Source organism: Anas platyrhynchos, chromosome 3, assembly GCF_047663525.1.
Source record: "Anas platyrhynchos isolate ZD024472 breed Pekin duck chromosome 3, IASCAAS_PekinDuck_T2T, whole genome shotgun sequence".
Taxonomy (NCBI): domain Eukaryota; kingdom Metazoa; phylum Chordata; class Aves; order Anseriformes; family Anatidae; genus Anas; species Anas platyrhynchos.
The window spans coordinates 78,042,432-78,060,690 of NC_092589.1; the positions used below are offsets into that span (position 1 = coordinate 78,042,432).

At 46.6% G+C, this 18,259-nt stretch overlaps 1 protein-coding gene across 1 annotated transcript; it reads left to right on the top strand.

Annotated features, from left to right (window-relative positions):
* The first annotated feature begins 1,935 nt into the window (after positions 1–1,935).
* COQ3 (coenzyme Q3, methyltransferase) lies at positions 1,936–7,918 on the top strand. Its single transcript, XM_072036169.1, has 7 exons — positions 1,936–2,137; positions 2,573–2,696; positions 3,053–3,205; positions 3,362–3,461; positions 4,526–4,768; positions 5,497–5,656; positions 6,891–7,918. The coding sequence occupies exons 1-7, from the start codon at positions 1,996–1,998 to the stop codon at positions 7,085–7,087; spliced, it is 1,119 nt and encodes a 372-aa protein (XP_071892270.1). The 5' UTR covers positions 1,936–1,995; the 3' UTR covers positions 7,088–7,918.
* Positions 7,919–18,259: the final 10,341 nt, after the last annotated feature.

The window sequence follows — 18,259 nt, forward strand, 5'->3', positions numbered from 1 at the left end:
CTGTCATGCAGTAACTCTAAGGGAGTTCCCTTGACTTTTTTTTTTTTATTTATAAATAAGGGATGGTATTGGATCAAGTGAAAAAACTGGTTTCCGTGCAAATAATGCTTTGAAGACAAACACAACAAAAAACATTGTCAATAAATACCCAAAGATACCTGTTTTGTAATCTAATAATGCAAACAGGCTCCTGCTGTGGATAGGCCAACAATAGCAAAGTAAAACAATGTAAAGGTTGAGCAGCTACAAACTTCTGAATTATGGCATGATTCTTGGTTTGTGTCTTTGAGGGCCTGCCTATCTTAAGGCAAAAGGAAGCCTGGGCCGTGGCTTTTAAATGCTGTTATCTTAAAATTTGCATTTAATAGTGGAATAGCCACCTCTAGTTTAAAACCAGCTTATCCTGTTAAGTAAAATATATTCCAGTGTGCATGTGTTTAATTACTTGTTACTATTTTTTTCTTTAAATAGAAAATATAAAATGCAATGGCAACGTGTTGGCTCTCTTGTTCCAGATCGTGCCTTTGCTCTGCTAAATAAATGAAAAAATATCAATTAATTTGCTTAAGGAATATACATAAGCACAGGCTGGAGGAAGGCTTAGTGTTGTGCTTTAAGGAAGCTTTTTTGCATAAAGGATTTCTTTGTCTGAGCTCCAGCTCTTCAGCAGCTCCCACATGTTACTAATGACACTAAAATCCGCTGCATTGAGAGCAGTGCTGGGTGGAAAGCAGGCAAGTAGAGAAGCTGTACAGATGCAAACCGAGCACATTTGCCATGTATTCAGACACAGCAGCGACAAACTTCTCTGGGACTTTTCAGTAGTCTTTATTTAGATTTTTTCTTCTTCAAAACAAAACAACTGACTACCAGATGAAGTGTGATGGCAGATCTGTAAAGGTGCAGATCTCCATCAGCGCGCTGGTGGAACAGGCCCGCAGCAGGCACAGAGCCAAATGCATCGCATCAAGGCTGGGAGCGCCTGGGGATGCCTGCTCGGTGGGCTTACTGCTCCAACCCGTAGCTCAATAAAGCGTCGGGAAAGCGTCCTCTCCTTGGTCAAATCTGGCTTGGATCATTGCCACTCAGGAGTGTTAACCTAGCGCCCTACCGCAGCCAGCCAAGGGGAAGAGCTGCCTTGACTTGTCAGCACTGAACTGCTGGAGTTGCTTACGGGGGTTTACGAGTTCAAACCCCTCAACCCAACCCTGCAGCTAAATCAGCATTTTGGTGGTGCTCGAGGAAGGGACTGTCCTCTCATCGCCCCTGTAGCAACTCCTTTGCTTGCTGGAGCAGCCGCCTCTCACAGGGCTGCGACCACACTGACCTCAGCTTCTCCAGAAGCCGATGGGTAGCTGATCACGGTGTCAGCCACCCTCTGCTAGAGGAATGTTTTCTCATCCCAAGACGAGCTCAGATCAGCTCTGCACACAGAGGAAAGGGGGCACTTGTGTGGGTAAAGTCGCTGCCTCCATTCTCCAGGTGCAGCCACGGGCGAGGCTGAGGGGAGAGACCCACTGCCCGCTGTGGCTGACACGGCCGTGCCTCTGGGCAGCCTTGGGTGCGTGCTTGCAGCCATGCTTCTTTAATTTCATAAGGCTTTTTGGGAGGGGGACACGGGAAGAAGCAGCTGGAATGGCTTCGTTCGTCATTTTGCGTGATTTTATGAGACAGGGAGCTCCCGCCAGCCCTGCAGCTTCTCCTCGCTGCCATTTCCCTCACACGTCCCCAGGCGCGTCCCATCAACGTGACTTCCCTCCACCTTACCCTAAAATAAAACCCCAACAGCTTAAAAACGTCCGCTAACAACGCTCCAAACACTTTATTAATAACCTCCAGCAGCGGCCCCACACAGGCGGCTTTTAACAAGGGAAGGGGGGGACGGACCGGGCGGGCCGCGGAACGCCGCCGCGCCGCCTCAGTTGCCGCCGGACTCGGGGAGCAGGGAGCGGGGAGCGGGGCGGGCCCCGGCGCGGTGCTCGGGCGGCGGCGGCGATGTGGGGCGGCACCGGGGCCGTGTGGGGAGGCAGCCGGGCCGTGTGGGGCTGCCCCGGGGCCGTGCGGGGCGGCAGCGGCCCCGGCCCGCTCCGAGCCATCGCCCGCGCCCTGCGGGGCCGGCGGGAGGCGGCCGCGGGCGGTGAGCGGCGGAGGGGCCGCGGCGGGAGCCGGGAGCCCCGGGGAGCGCTCGGGGAGTGCGGCCGGGGCTGGGGGCGGCTGTGAGGGGGGTGCGAGGGGGGTGTGAGGGGGGTATGAGGGCTCAGCTGGCATGTGCTGGCGGGGCAGGCCTGGGGAAGGGCTCCGAGAGCGGGCCCGCGGGGGTTTGTGTGAGTAATGCCCCTGCACGCCTCCAGCAGCACAGTGAGCACAGCCTGCACAGTTAATATCTCAATAAAACTGTAAAGCAGCCCTCATGACTTCTAGCGAGCCACCGGCTTCCTTTTCCTAATCCAGTCATAGCGCTGAGTGCCACATGCAGGAGTTCTTAGGGCAGCCCTGGTAAACCAGATCCCTGTGCCTCTGAGCTCTCAGCGCTGCTGTTTCCCATCCCGTCGCCCTTCTTCTGTCCATGCAGGTGACCATGGCGAGTTGTCTTTTCGGACAGGCCCAAGGGCTGCTCCGCAAAGGTATAATCACAAAGCACAGCTGGAGCCCAGTAGCACTCTGCCTGCCCCTCTCACTGAAATAAAAAGCAGCATGTAAGTAGTGCGACTAAAATAATTCCACGTGACTCCTCATCAATAATAATTTAGGTTTACTTTGTGACAGTGTCGCTTGAAGTAATTCTTAAACATCATAAAGTGTTCTTGTCGAAGCCCATTTTTGTTTTACAAATGACTAATTCAAAAATTACAGGTATGCGGCCATCTGTTTTGGAAGACACATTATACGTACAGTGCAGAAGATCTGTTTGCTTTTAATCAAGTATAATGAGTCTCTAAAGGACCATGAGTTTTATTTATTTTATTTGTTTTCATTGCCTGAATATGCAGGGTTTGTTTTTCCCATCATATTTCAGGTATTAATTTCATGATACTCAGCTTTCATTATTTAGGCTCACCGCGAAGAGACTTTTCAGCACCTCACACTCATCAGTGGATCCAAAGGAGATGAAAAAATTCCAGCTCCTTGCACATAAGTGGTGGGATGAAGAAGGAGACTATGCAGCCCTTCATTCTATGAATGACATTAGAGTGCCATTTATTAGGTATGGTTCTGAAGACAGATGTTTTATACGTGCTCTATCTGTGCAACCTCAAAAAAAACACAAAGAATAAAAATTAATGATCCTTAAAGTAACTCCATGTTACATCTATTAAACTACCTTGTATGTTTGGCCTTAATCATGTCCTTTTTCTTTCAGAGATACTCTGCTGAACATGAGTAGCAATTATCATCTGGGAAGCCCGCTTTCTGGAATAAAGATTCTGGATGTTGGCTGTGGTGGTGGACTGCTAAGTGAGGTAAGAAACAGGGCACTCTGTTTCTCTTGTTTCTCTAACCCTCAGAGAAGGGGCTTTCTCTTTCATGGTAGTTTAGTTGCCAAATGTTCTGAAGTATTCTACAAACAGCATGGACTCCTGAGCAGTCTGCAGAAACTTGGGAATGAGAAGTAACTATTTGCAGTGGCTGTATTCTGTCAGTAGACTTTGGGTATTTCATAAATTTAGCATGACAGATCTGGCTGAGTTATTCTAGGAACTGCATCAGCATCTGAAGTGAAGTGTTGCAAAGGCACCTGAATTTCTCTTTTTTTTTTTTTTTTTCTTTTTTCCCTCCCCCTCTAATACATGCTAAGCAAAATGCTGTGGTCTTTTGACAGTCGGCTCTCTGACAAGACTGGCAAAACTGATCTGCTGTGTGGCCTTCTCAGGCTGAATGACCGGTGAATTTCAGGTTGGAATAACATACATGTGGTCATGTTCTGCAGCCTGTTTCAGTTTCAGAAGAGGTGATGACTGAGGTGTTAACCTATGAGTAAGAAGACACTGGAGAAACTTGAGTGACAGCCAAGCGTGATGCTATCCTAGCAAACATCAGTGTTTAGTTCTCAGCAGTGAGAAAGTACCAGAGATAATCATGCATTAAGTAACCATTAAAAAGATATGAGGATTTACCATTACAGGTGGATGTCAGAGAAAGTAATGACAGTAATTAAATTTGGCATTGTTTTCTCCCCTTTGAATACTGTTGATTCTTCCTCTTTGTCTTTCCAGGATCTGCAGGTAATGGTGGAGGAAATCTTTGAACTCAGAACAGTTTATTCTGAAAAACAACTTAAATGTATATATTCCAGTATATAATTCTGTGTTTGAGAAAATTATTCCCCCCCATGCACTAAATGTGTGTTTCTTCCCCTGTAATAACCATTTAAAACAAAACTGCTGGATCAGCATTCATCGTTTATTGTTGTTTGTCTTGTTCCCAGACAGGTGTTCTCTGCACCGTTTGTGTACGTTGCAGAGTTGCTGACACCTTTAAGTAAATTGTTTTCGTGCAGAGAATAAATTCTACTCTGTATTATTAGCCTCTAGGTAGACTGGGAGCTTCAGTTACCGGAATTGATCCTCTGGAGGACAACATTAGAACAGCAGATCAGCACAAGTCATTTGATCCAGTTCTGGCCAAGAGAATACAGTACAAGTCCAGTTCACTGGATGAGATGGTAGAAGAGTGTATGGAAACGTTTGATGTAATTGTAGCTTCAGAAGTAGTGGAGCATGTGGCTGACCTTGAAACGTTTATCAAGTGTTGCTCCCAGGTGTTAAAGGTAAGAGAGTTCTTGCTTTCATTATTGGGAATATTTATTCTCTTTTATTATCAAGGCTTTAACTTGAAGCTATGTGAAAACACCAACCTCTGCATTCATTCACCCTGAAGTGCTTGAGGTCTGAATCATGCTCTGGAGGTGCCTCCCGTTCTCCTTGATAATGCGAGTACATCTTCCTGATCTTCCCAACTTTGGGAACCTGAAGTGGGAGGAAATTTATTTCCCCAGCCCTGCCTTAAAAAAGTGCTAATGACACTGCCTAGTGTTGAAATGTTGCTTTGCATCAAGACCTTAATAAATCTGAATGCGTCTGATTTCATCTAGGTAAGAGGAAACATGGCAGTGTTAATTTAAAAAAATATAAAATAAATCTTTTTGTAATAGGCATTGTAGAGACCTTACACCTATCTTTTATTCATTTCCTGGGCAATATTAGAAATGACTTTGTTAGGTGTTTTTGGGGCAAGGAAATGGTTTTCAGACCATCCAAAACTTTGGTTGTGCTAACTTTTTGAGGACTACCAGGTGATGATCTTAGAAGATTATATTCGGACTTTTTTATTGTATTTGTATGCTTGTAAATAACCTGTCCTGAGATGAAATTAGTTCTTACTCTTGCAGCATATCAACTTGTAGATAGACAAGTAATGTGTTTTAATGCAAGTAAATATGCAGTTCATTTTTTTATTAAATATTATTCTAACTGATCATTTTAATATCTTAATTAGCCTGAAGGTTCTTTATTCATTACTACAATCAATAAAACACAGTTGTCCTATATCCTGGGAATTGTGGTCGCAGAGAAAATAGCAGGCATCGTACCAGAAGGAACGCACGAGTGGGAGAAGTTTGTTCCCCCTGAAGAGCTGCAGCGCCTCCTGGAATCGCGTAAGTACCAGGCCAGGTGATGGGAACACAGAGAGAGACTCAGATGCTCACTGGAGAAATGGCAAGGGGATGAGATAGGTGGGGTGATGGCTACCAACAAGGGAAAAGGCCAAGCAAGGTTTTCCATCCTGTCCTGATGGCAGGATGTGTGCCCTGACGTGCTTCATATCTTCCAGGTCAGGTGTCAGAAAATAACGGTATTGGCACTCGGGAGCTGCACTGCTGCTATTGCTTTGTCTGTCGTCTTCCTGTTGGGAGGAGGTGTTCTTATTTCTGGTTACTGCTCTATGTTCTTGATTCTTACTATGTTACTTAAAGATTTCTTTAAGAATGTGAAGATGAAACCTACCACAAATTCATTAGTCAGTTACTGACAAACTGTACCATGCTGATTTGAACAAATAATTTAATTTCTGTGGTTTGATTGCTTTTAAAATAGACAAAGCACTGAGCTGGAAGAGTTTGCTCATTGCCCTCCTTCTCTGCAGATGTTTTAAAACCCTCTCACCTCATATTCCACTTTGCTTTAGTTCTCTGTAAAGAACTTGGAGTATGAGTTGTTATTCTTTCAGTAAGGATCATGACTAACACCTGTTCACATGCTGGTGGTTCTTTCCATTCTCTCTTTGGAAGGAGAAGCAGGTGCTGTGGAGCGATTTGTTTTGATAGGGTGTTTGTTTTCTGCCTTGTCTCGTGCATCCCCCTGGGACACAGCACAGTCATGCAGTGAACTGAGAGCTGCTCAGCAGGGAGTGCTAAATCCCTCTGCTTGTGCTGAGTCCGTGATTGTGTTCTTCTGCCTTTCCTGTATTTCCCATTGTAAAGGGAATCTGCAAAACCCTTCCAAAGACTTGCACACATTTTGATTTTGAAATATATGGTGTCGATCTGAAGGATGTGTCTGCCTACAGAAAATGTTACTGTTCACCACAACGTGGTGGTGTGAAGCTGGGGTTGCTAGCAGGCTGCTTTGCAGAGGCTCACCATGTAGCGTGGTAATGGTGGCCTGGCACAGGGCTCCTGCTGCTGCCACCAACAGCAAGGACCAGCAATCACCAGCACTGCCAGTGGTGATGCTGCTGTCACTGCTTCTGGTGGTATCTGACAAAAACAAGCTTGTGAAGCACTGTCCAAAGCTCAGTGGAATAATTTCAGACGCCATTCTAAAGTGCTTTATGTAGCAGCGATTTACAGTATGTGAAGACAGTTGCTGTATGCCTTCTTACTTTTCTAGATGGCTTCTCAGTTCAGGCTGTGAACGGGATGTTGTACAACCCCCTGACGGGGTCGTGGAGCTGGATGGAAAGCACGAGCATTAACTATGCGATGCACGCTGTGAAATCTGGTGCTGGGGGACCGTCAAGCCCAACAGAGTCTCTGTCAGAGATGGAAAGCGAGCAGCGCTCAGCCACAGCTGGCACCAGCGTGTGACCATCTGAGATGCGTGCTGATGGACTGCCCCAGGAACAGAAAAGGTTTTACACAGATGGACATAATAAAGCCTTTTGTGACAACAAGCTTGCTGTTTGCATTAATAATGCTGACGCTATTTTGGCCAAATATTTTCGGGCAGTCTCAGAAAAAAACAAGCGCCCATTATCTCAGGAATCATTTAAGATTGAAGTGAGCAAAGCTTTTGAAGAATAAATATTTTTATGAGAGAGTAGTTTCAAATTAATCCGTCAAGAGCTTCCCTCCAAGCTATTATGTGTGATGGTGTTTGTGTGTGATCTGAGGAAAACCCAGGTCTCCAGAGAATGATAGCTTAAGTGTAGCGTGAGTTTGAAAACAGTGTTTGAGAACTGAAATGCTTTACATGTATCCGTTACACAACTGAGTCAGTTAAAATACACAAAACACTTCAGAAAACACCACTTGTTTCCATATTGTGCTTCCTCCCTGAGAGGGAAAAGATAAAGAGAGCAGCAAACCTTTTCTGTTGGGTCGTGCTATTTCTACAGTTGATGTGAGCTGACTGACTGCAGTGGAAGAAGAATTTCCTTGCCCAGAATGCCTCTATCTCAGAAGTCTTACCACGGTAAAGGTACTTCAAGGTACTTTGTCTGCCTGTTGTTTCAACCTTCTTTACCTGAATAAAAGGAGCAACCAGAGCTTTATGCTTGAATAATGACACGTTAGCAGTCTATCCTAGAATTGCAATGCCACACCTAGTCAGATGTTAAGTCCTGGTGCCAGGGTAAGGAAAAGTGTTCATCTGCTCTGAAATAGGACTTTCTAAATAAAATGTGTTATGTGTGTTTATGGTTGTATCTCTTTCCTTCTCTTTCTTTCAGCTGTGTCGGTAGAGAGGTGGGCTGGCCATACTAACTTGCAGTTTGCAGGGGTGACAACTAAGCTTTTTTTTCTGCTACTTGGGCATTTCTACTGTGGTTTGCATTATTGCTGTTTTACTGCATAGTACCTTGAAATCCACATTTCATGATGGATCTGATGATGTACATAAGAATGTAGTTAACTGGTAATGTAAGTAATAGCATTCATAGATACTAATACTGAAAAGGATTCTCTAGTGTGAATGTTTCTATGACAGTAAATGCTGCTTTGTATTACCTGGGCAATAGTTTGGCTTTTGGTAAGAAAAATTCCCAAGTTTGGTGATGGAGAAGGCACTGTAGATGAGGAAATTGTTCCGAAAGTTCATCAGTTGAAATGGTTTAAACTTGGATTCCAGCCAGTGATGTCCTAACATTTTTTTTTTTTTGTAAATGCAATTGGTGTAGTTTTGAGTCAAGTCATCCTTTAATCTCAGTCTATTTACTCAAGAGAAAATTATTTCTACAGCTACTACTGCCACAGTGTAAGTTTCTGAGTTTGTATAAAATTTTATACAAAGAACCTGAATCCATTCCAGTTCTTGCTCTTCCTTTTTGCAGCATGACAGCGGAGATGGATGCAGTGTGTGAGCAGTTTGCAGTAGTAACTCCCTCATTCTGCTCTGCCTGACCTTGTTCTTTCGCATGGGAGCCTCCACTCCCTTGGTCACCTGTGCAAAGAAGGGCATAGTGTTTGGGAGACAAGCGACACTGGGAAAAATGTGAAGCTACAGCAGATAACTAGCAGGCTTTGTTCCTAACCCTGTGTTTAAGCATTTTAAACTCTGTAGTTTGAGCTATTTACCTGTTTGCTTTGAGACCAATTAGGAAAATATGATTAAAGTAATTAAAACTGGGATAGAACAGCTGATTCTAGCTTGCTTTAAAAGTCTTAAATCCAAGTATTTACATAAGTAGCTGTTATCCTGGCTTTCTAGTCCTTGCTTGTTGCATACTTGTATTTATTGTTAAGCTGTGAGCTGCCTGGGGAAGGAACTAGTTTTGTTTGTTTTGACTGTATTTCTATGGCATCTAGCACAAAAACCCCTTGATGCTGCTTGGGTTCTCTGCCCAGCCTCACAGAAGAGCTCGTGTACCTAATTAACAATGGCTGGCATTTAAACAACAGGCACATGGGCCTGATTGCCTAGGGTTCCTCCTGTTGATGGAAACCTTAGCACGGGCTCATCTGCTGCTGCTACCTGTGTGTAGGAGCCCTGTCAACATAGGAGAGCTCAGTGGGTAGGGTGGGCTGCTTGAACGGGTCCCTGTACCCATGGCACCTCTCCAGATGTCCCCATGTGTCCCATCCTTGTGGTGGTTTCACCCTGAGGGGCAGCTCAGGTCCAACATACCCCTCTCTCATCCCACCTCAAAAGATCAGGGGGAGTAAACATGATGAAAAAAGGCTTGTGGGTTGGGATAAGGACAGGGAGCTCACTCAACAATTACCATCACAGACAAAACAGACTCAGCGTATGGGAGATTAATGTAGTTTACTACCTATCACTAGCAGACTACAACAGTACGAAAACAAAAGCAAACTAAATACACCTTCCTCCCATCCACCCTCTACCGTGTCCTCTCCCTGAGTGGTGTGGGCGAACAGGGAATGGGGGCTGCAGTCAGTCCCTAATGCTTCATCTCTGCCGCTCCTTCACGGTCACTCTCTGCCCCTGCTCCATGTGGGGTCCCTCCCAGGGGATGCCATCCTTCCTGAACTGCTCCCACATGGCTCCATACCACAGGGTCCATCCCCCAGGAGCAAACTGCTCTAGCACGGGTCCCCCACGGGCGGCAGCTCCCCCCAGACCCCCTGCTCCTGCGGGGGCTCCTCTGCACGGGCTGCAGCTCCGGCCCAGGGCCTGCTCCTGCGGGGGCTCTCCATGGGCTGCAGCGTGGAGATCTGCTCCATGTGGGACCCATGGGCTGCAGGGGCCAGCCTGCTCCACCAGGGGCCTCTCCACAGGCTGCAGGGGAACTGCTGCTGTGTACCTGGAGCACCTCCTGCCCTCCTGCTGCACTGACTTTGGGGGCTGGGCTGGTTCTCACTCTTCTCTCCCAGCTGCTCTAGCACAGCAGGTTTTTTTTCCTTTTCTTAAATCTTTGTCCCTAGAGGCTCAACCAGCCTCACTCCTCGGCTCAGCTCTGGCCAGCAGTGGGTCCTCTTTAGAGGCAGCTGGAGCTGGCTCTGCTCTGAATGGGGCAGCTGCTGGGCTCTGCTCACAGCGGCCACCCCTGCAGCCCACCACTACCAAAGCCTTGCCACGTAAACCAAATATAATCCTCAGTCCTGAATTTTTCTCTCCTGATGGAAAATCCTAACTATATTCTGCCTATATTTTATCCTTCTGGTTAAAGCAACCTATTTGTAAGAGAGAAAGTAAATGACTGCACTAGAGATAACTCTAGTATGATATTAAATACTGCAAAAATATCTTATTCTTTTATTTTTTTTTTCAAAAAAAGATCCTTGATTAAAAAAAAAATAAATCCTTGATTTATTCATAATTTTGCATCCTGACACAATATAATTAGGTTCAGTACTATGCACTGAACATGTGCTAGCTATTCATGCTGCTTACACTTTTTTTTCTTTTTTTTTTTTTTTGTGATTTGTGATTGGAAACATTTAATGCTTCTCTTAGCCTAGTTGCTGTGGAAATTTAATATGTGCTACTGAAGTGGACAGAAATTAAGTCAAATAAATTTGCAAATCTTTGGCATTCCTTTTGCAAGTTTTTCATGAGTATGGAGCCATAGCCTGGAAGCTAACAAGAATAGCAGTAGTAGGGGATAAAAAAAATAAAAAATAAAATAAAATAAAATAAAATAAAATAAAATAAAATAAAATAAAATAAAATAAAAGTAAAAGCCATATAGCACCAGGTAGACACCTGGGACTAGGTGTAAAAGGTGAGACAGAGCAAACTGTTCTGGCTTGTGTCAGCTGCTCTCAGTCCACACAGTACCACCTCATCACTGTGTCTGATGCTCGTCCAAGTTGTCTGTGCACTGATTTTTTTTGTTGTTTGTCCTCTTTTTGGGGGGTCAGTGGTGGTTCTGCTGTTCATTGAGCTGAATATTCCCACTGTCAAGGACCAGCACCAGCTGGGGCAGTGGGAGCATGTGGCCAGGGCTGCGGCACAACAGCCCTTCGAGTGGCAGTAAGCTTTTAGCAAGCTCAGTTTCCCTCGTGGAAGTGCGCTTTCAGATAATAATTGCAACATTAATTGCCCTCCAGTCTAATCTGAGTCATATGAGATCCTTGAAGAGATTTGCATTTAATTTCCTTTTTAAATAAAACCAGAACCTGAAGTTTGCATGATGCTTTATTACACTCTCTCATTGCCCATTGTTCCCTTGTGGCCAAGTGACTTTTCCCAGTCATTTTAACAGAACTTTAAAGTGTCTTTACATGTGTTTTCACAAGCACCCTGTGTCTGTTCCCTAGGGAATGGAAAAGAAGAGGGAGAAAGTAGTTGGAACAGAAAAGCGTAGTGGCTGTGAGTAGAAATAAGAATAGAGACTATCTTGTAGAATATTTTTCGGAGAACGGCTTCTGAAGTTCTTTCATTATGCTGAAATCTCAGCTTTAATTAAAAGAGAGAGAAAAAAAGAGCTTTTTCCACATACTTCCAAGAAATACTTGAAAGGAAGAGTCGCATACAGTCTAGAGGTTCAAAAGCCAACAGGCCCAGCTTCTATAATTAACCGGTCTGATGAAGCAGGCTGGAGAAAAAGACAGACAGAAGGAATAGGAGCCACCCTGTGAGTGTCGGTAATGTAGCTGTGGTGCTTTGAGACGAACCCAGGAGCATCTGGACTGCAGGACAGCACTGAAGAGCCAAAACCATAGAGGGAAGAACAGTGACTGCTGGAAGAGGAATATAGTTCTGAAAGGCAACTGCAACGTGAAACAACAGTACGTGGGGCAGTCAGCTTCAGCTGTGCTTGCAAGATGAACTGTGGATGATTGGGAGAGTGCCTCTTTGGCAGGTTACAGAACATGTCCCGTATTCACAGCCTGCCATGTGTTTGTGAATTAATCCCTGGTGCCTTTTACCAAATACATATGTCCTTGCAGAGATCCTGGAAAGGGAAAGTGGGTTCCTCTAGCTTCAGACTGAGTATTGGTCACTCGTTGCTGCCAGCTCCCTCACTCATGGGAGGACTACCGAGAGGCAGAGCCTGCTGCCCCCATCTTCCCATGTCTCGCTGTTTCCCTCCAGCAGAGCCCACAAGTGCCCAGCTCAGAGTAAGCAGGCACGGTGTGCCCATTTCACAGGCAGGCAAGCTGAGGCCCAGAGCTGTGAGTGGCTGTGGGCACCTTGCTGGAGCCGGCAGCAGAGCAGCGCCCAGGCTCACAGCTTTCAGTGCAGGGCTCGCTGTGCCAAACAGCACAGCAAGGGAACAGCAACATTTAGTTTGCAATTATCCTTCAGCATCTCTAAAGCAGGCTTTGTGGTTTGTTGCCTTCTGAGCTGTCTCAGAATAACTTTCTGTTTTTTCCAACCTACTGTGACTTTTATTGCATTGTCTCCTGCTTCGCGATGGGATAAGTGACCAAAAAATCGTTCCCATTATGTGATGCATGTCTTGCTGTCGTAACCACGTATCTTTTCCTAGCTCCCCTCCAGTGAAAGGTAAGACATTGCTTTACAGCCCTTTCAAAAGCAATTAATTCTGCTTGGACTGAAGACTTAGATAAATTTGAATACAAATAACATTATTTTCAGATGATGTTTTCAACCTGTATTTCCCCTGTTTCCCTCAGGCTATAGGATTAAACTCTAATCATTTAATACTAGTAGACCTTTGTATTGACACACTCAAGCCCCATTTGCTTGAAGCAATCTGATGTCATGTTTTAACCTAGCCCGAAGGGCTGGGGCATCATCCAGGATGTAAAATCACCTGACCTGTCTTGGCGTACCCGTGCATTAACTGCACCGCCACCTCTGCTGATGACATCAGCGCATTAGGAATTCAGGATATACACTTTGATCTGCATTTTATCGTGCTTTTATTCCCACACAGAGTCACTCCAGTGATGTAATCAATACTCTCTTTTTCTAAAAAATAAGTTGTGTTTTTTTTTCCACTTAAAAGGATTGTGAAGACCATTAGCGTTCCATTAATAAATTTGAAACCTCTCTTTTGTCCTCATGGGTTGGGCGAACTGAAAAAAAATAACGAGAGATTAAAACACTAATATTGCCTTGAAATAAAGTAATTACATTATGAAAACTTATAATAACAGAAGATACAGAAGAAGATTTGATGTGTTTATTGTCCTGGATTAGAGTAAGCAGATGTTTATGTCTTCAGACATAAACATGACAGTAAACAACAAAATAAAAATGAGACTTGAAAACACTTTATTCACACCACATACATAACTGTGAAAGAGTGAGTAACGAATGACAGCATGCTGGATTTCAGTCCATTCTTTTTATTCATTATCAGCACCAATGAACATATGAGAAACTTCCACAGGGGCACGTCTGCCAGGAGACTGACTCCAAACATGCTGTGGAAAGGGCAGCTCTGGCACTGGAGCCTGGGGCTTACCGCGCAGCTTTGCCTTCCCTCTGTTGGACGGTGCCTTGCCACTCTTGGCCCACCCCTAAATCCAAAAGGGGATCCCCCAGTGATGCTAAAAAACAACAAACCCCAAAATTGTTCTTTCTGAACAAAGCCGTGGCATATTTCCTCAGAACACCAGAGAAAGGTGCCCATGTTGAGCAGCTCCCTCCCCCAGAACAGCATTTCTCTGTACACCCCCACGAGGAGACATCCTGCCAGAGCTTCCTGCAGAAGGTGTCTTTTAAGGAGAAATGCACATCGAGGACGAGATCCAGCTCACCCAGCGATGGCTGCTGCCAAAGTGCTCCGGAGACAGCTTGCTTTTTCCTTCTGTGGAGGAAGGATGAGACGCCAGGTGAACCTGGGTGCCAATGTGTCTGGAGCCGCAGTCAGGTGAGGTGGTCTCCCAGGAAGGGGCAAGGCAGAGAGGGAGCTACGTGGGCTGAAGGACCTCACGGTGGGTACTGGAAGGCATTTCAAACGTCCCATCTAGGCAGGACAGCACTCCTGTGCAGGCTGTGCAGCACCTCTCTTATTGCATCTTACCTGTTGGTAAGGGGAAAGCTTCTGGCTGCAGTGCTGTTTGGTGAGCACCTATTTCCAGAACCAAATTCACAATAAACCACAGCCCTGCTGTCTGCTCTGGTGCCCATCAGTTCACTCCCAGGGGATGCAGACAGTAGGTCAGTGGCTCTGCTGCTGTCTCTCCCATCTGTCTTTATTTCCAGAGCTCCTGGGTCACGTAAGAACAGCCTTGGCCTCGGGGACACAGCCTCTGAAATGGGCTCTGCTCCTCCCTTTGCCATCTCTGCTCATTCTCCTCTGCCTGCCAGCAGCTGGGAGCTGGTTTGCAGACAAATGTGCTGCGCTGAAATGACCAGATGACAAAATGACCTGGTCATTTCAGATGCTCTTATCAGATGTGCTGGTCACAGCTCCTGTCATCTTGTCCTGGACGGGCAGGGTGTGTGTTCACTATGGGTACGTCGCTCTGCTCTGCAGGGTGTGCAGCAGCTAGCGCTTACGGCGGTGAGCTGCCAGCCTGAGCATTTCCATCTGCAGAAAGCAGGAGGTTTCATGAACAAACTTTTTTTTTTTTTTTTTTTTTTTTTTCCAAAAGCAAGGAACACTGAGTTATTTTCATCATCTGGGACAGTCCCATGGTGTGAGTCACCTCCAAAAGTGGCTTCGTTTATCAGGAGGTGTGAGGGAAACTCTGGGACTTACATATAGGCATAGCAGAGAAGAAGTAGTTCAGATTCTGGATGCTTTGCCTCTTCTCTGTATCTGTAGGCTTGTATTTAATTAAAGTTATCATTAACCCCTTTGTTACATCCAAACTGAAATGCAGCATGAACACTTTGCAGCTATACCTTGCCTATTTTTATCTGAATAATCAAAGAGATGTGTATATGAAACTCAAGCTGCCCAGTGATCATTAATATTACAGCAAAACAAATCCTGGCAGCAACCAGCAGCTGCTTCAGAAGGAACTCAGAGAGCCTGCTGGCTATGACAAACCCCTTTTCACCCTCTCTTAAACTCAGCCCTCACCACAAAACCTGATCAGATGTCTTCTGCAGGCAAGGGCTTGGTAAACGGGCAGTTTCAAGCAGAACAAAAGCATCTCCATATCACTCGAGCCTTCCCAGAGGATGCTGTGCCAGCACACAAATTGGAGGGCCCTACCTGAGCAGCAGTGACACCACTTTGGCTGGGAACACCAGGTTACCCCACATCGGCACCCCGCGGGTGCCCTTTGGGCAGAGCATCCCTGGGCAGCATTTGCAGGAGAATCTCCTCCAAGCGCCCCAAGAGCAGAATGATTGCTTAACACCACGTAGCCTTGGGAATAAGCAGAAAACAATCTGTACAAGTTAATGGAGCTGTTAAAAGCTCCACTTTGCCCAAGCTCTGGCTACTGGGAAGAAAGAGAGAGTAGGAGCCATGGGCATTAATGACGTGGGAGATGAGCAGCAAATGGGTGGCCCTGCTTGTCACAGCTCTGGGGGAGACGTGGCAAGAGAAGCTCTGCTCTCCAAAACTGACCAGCAGCATTACAGGACAGCAAACCTGAGCGTGAGGCATTCCACGATACCTGATTTTAAGAAGTTTTGTGAGGTCTCAGGCACCAGACGCACAGGGATGTGGCTCTGCAGAGAGCCTGTCTCAGACCGTGGGTTGGATGCCTGCTGCAGCTCCACAGGCAGCCCGCTGTACTCACCGTGGATGGGTTTTAAGAGGTACAGAGAACCCAGAGGCACCACAAGAAAAAACAACAACAACAAAAACACAATAATGTAATGAAGAACAACAAATTTTCACCAATACACAGCATGAGGTAATGCCTTTACTAGTGCCATCCCTGCCCTCAAGTGAAACAGCAGACTTCAGGATACTGGTGGAGAAAAAAAATTGTCTTGCCATGTAACAAAGTAGGCTTAGATTTACGTTAACTGGAAAAATCTGCTTGCTTTATTCTATTAATCTCTCTTCCTTTAGAACAGACTGCTGATAAATGGACACGTTTGCATATTAGATCTTGCTCTGCCCTGCGTGCTGTATCACTGCTCAGGGCTGCGCTGCTGTTGGTGTGGGTTTGCAGCCATACAGACACGTGGGTGCACCACTAGTTCTGATTTTTCTCACTCCAAAACCTGAGATAATCACAGAATTGACATGGTGGTTACATGTACACCATCGAAACATCAGCAAAGGCAGGAGCTGGAGCATCCACACAAAGCACTGACCTTCTGAGCATGAACTGCACTGCTTCCTTCAAAGCACCAAGACTCCTTACCTTGTTCAGGGCAGCACCGAGGGGTGAAGGGCTTAATGCCTCCTTCCCACTCTCCTCTCCCTCACAGCTCATTGCTACTTGTGCTGACACTGATCCAAAACATGGATTTTAGGAGAGCTCAATTGCCTCTGAAAGTGCAGCAGCTGCCATGTGGATGCCCAAGGCCTTTCCCTGCCCTCCCAGAAGCTCAGATCCCATCTGTAATTGGATCGCTCTTATCTCCACCACAGCAAGCAGTTCCCTTGCAGAAGCAAAAGCTGAGACTGGCTACCAACCTGCAAGAGTCCAGATTTATTGGGCTATCTGCCACTTGAAACAAATCCTCAGCCTGAGATTTGTAGGTGCTGTAGTAGAGAAAAGAGCTTTTCTTCTTTGTCTCTTCTTTGTCTTAACAAAACTCATGCTGCCAATGATGCACTGTGGCATGAAACTGCTCCTGCTCTCACTTCCCACTCATACTTTGATATTTGTGCATCATCTGTAGCATGGGGTGGCCCCAGAGCTGTGAAGAAGGTGCTCTGCCATCAGCTTGCTAAGGATGAAGGCCAAGGAGCACAGAGAGGATTGGAAAGAGCACCTGGTGTGTGGAGTGAGATTTGCCAGGTCCCTGGGACCTCTCTGCTCCTGTTAATTGCTGAGTGGGGTGTCAGCATGGGCAGGCACTCTGTGTCAGACATGGGGCTCTGTGGCCTCTGGCTGCTGAACTCCAGTACGCAACCCAAAAATGGGAAATAAAAGGAAAAGCTGCAAGGAGCTACTGCAGGGAAGTGTCCTGAGCACAGCACCCCTCCTGGTGCACGACAGCAGATCTCGCTCCCACTGATGTTGCCGAACAGAGGAAAATGGAAAACCGTCCACCGCTATCACCTGGAGAAGGCATCACACCTGAACCCCACGGCTTACTGCATGGCCATGCTGTCAGCTCAGGGCTCTTCTCTTCCTTGTCTGCTTTTCTGACCTGCCTCATATCTCGAGGCAAAGTGTCTACAAAGCCCTGGTCACAGACCCACTCTGTGCCCTGCTGGGCAGTGCGGGTTCTTCTATTTGTGCAATGAATCTGACCACTTTTGTTGCCCCAGTGATGGGATAAAATATCTCACTTGTGGAAGGTTTTTGGAGCAGCTTTGTATGCAGCATGGCACTTCATGAAGGGCTAAGTACTTGGTCAGTGATAGTAACCCAAAGAAGGGCACCTGTCAGAGGGCTGGTGTGATGCACAGGGCCATGGATCTTCTGTGGAAGATGAAGCCAAGTCCTGCCTGTGGTGTCTTGTGGCCCTGGAGCCCCAGAGCAGCAGCAGTGAGGCCAGAGGTGAGGAGCAGCCCTCAACTTGTGTGCTAGTAAAACTGTGATGAGGTGTTTGTTTTAAAATTGTTTTGCTGCTCTGGTTCTATACCTTTCTACATTTAGAGGGGAGATTTAGATTAGAGGTTTGGAGGAAATTTTTCACTCAGAGCATGGTGAGGCACAGGAACAGGTTGCCTGTGGATGCCCCATCCCTGGAGGTGCTGAAGGCCAGGCTGGATGGAGCTTTGGGCAGCCTGGGCTGGTGGGAGGTGTCCCTGCCCATGGCAGGGGGTGGGACCGGGTGGTGTTTGAGGTCCCTTCCAACCCAGGCCATTTTATGATTGCATGGTTTGGATGTGTTCCCCTCAGTCACCTCAGCGGGCACCAGAATAACAGAAAAACACGGGCACTGGGCTTTGACGGCAGCCGCCTCCTCCCTCAAACACGGCTGTGACACACCGGGGCGAGGCGGCAGCCCCTGGGGACACGGCGGCGACATCCCCCACCCCCGGGCCCCACAATTTGGGCGAGGCTCGCCCAGCCCAGCGGCAGGCGGGCGCGGGTGCCCTCAGCAGGCAGCTCCTCGCACTGCCA

Bases quoted from the DNA above. Each gene is read 5' to 3' on its own strand.
- COQ3 (XM_072036169.1), top strand. From the start codon at position 1,996: ATGTGGGGCGGCACCGGGGCCGTGTGGGGAGGCAGCCGGGCCGTGTGG. The intron at 2,138-2,572 runs GTGAGCGGCGGA...CTGTCCATGCAG, and splicing joins GCGGGAGGCGGCCGCGGGCG to GTGACCATGGCGAGTTGTCT. The intron at 5,657-6,890 runs GTAAGTACCAGG...TTACTTTTCTAG, and splicing joins GCAGCGCCTCCTGGAATCGC to ATGGCTTCTCAGTTCAGGCT.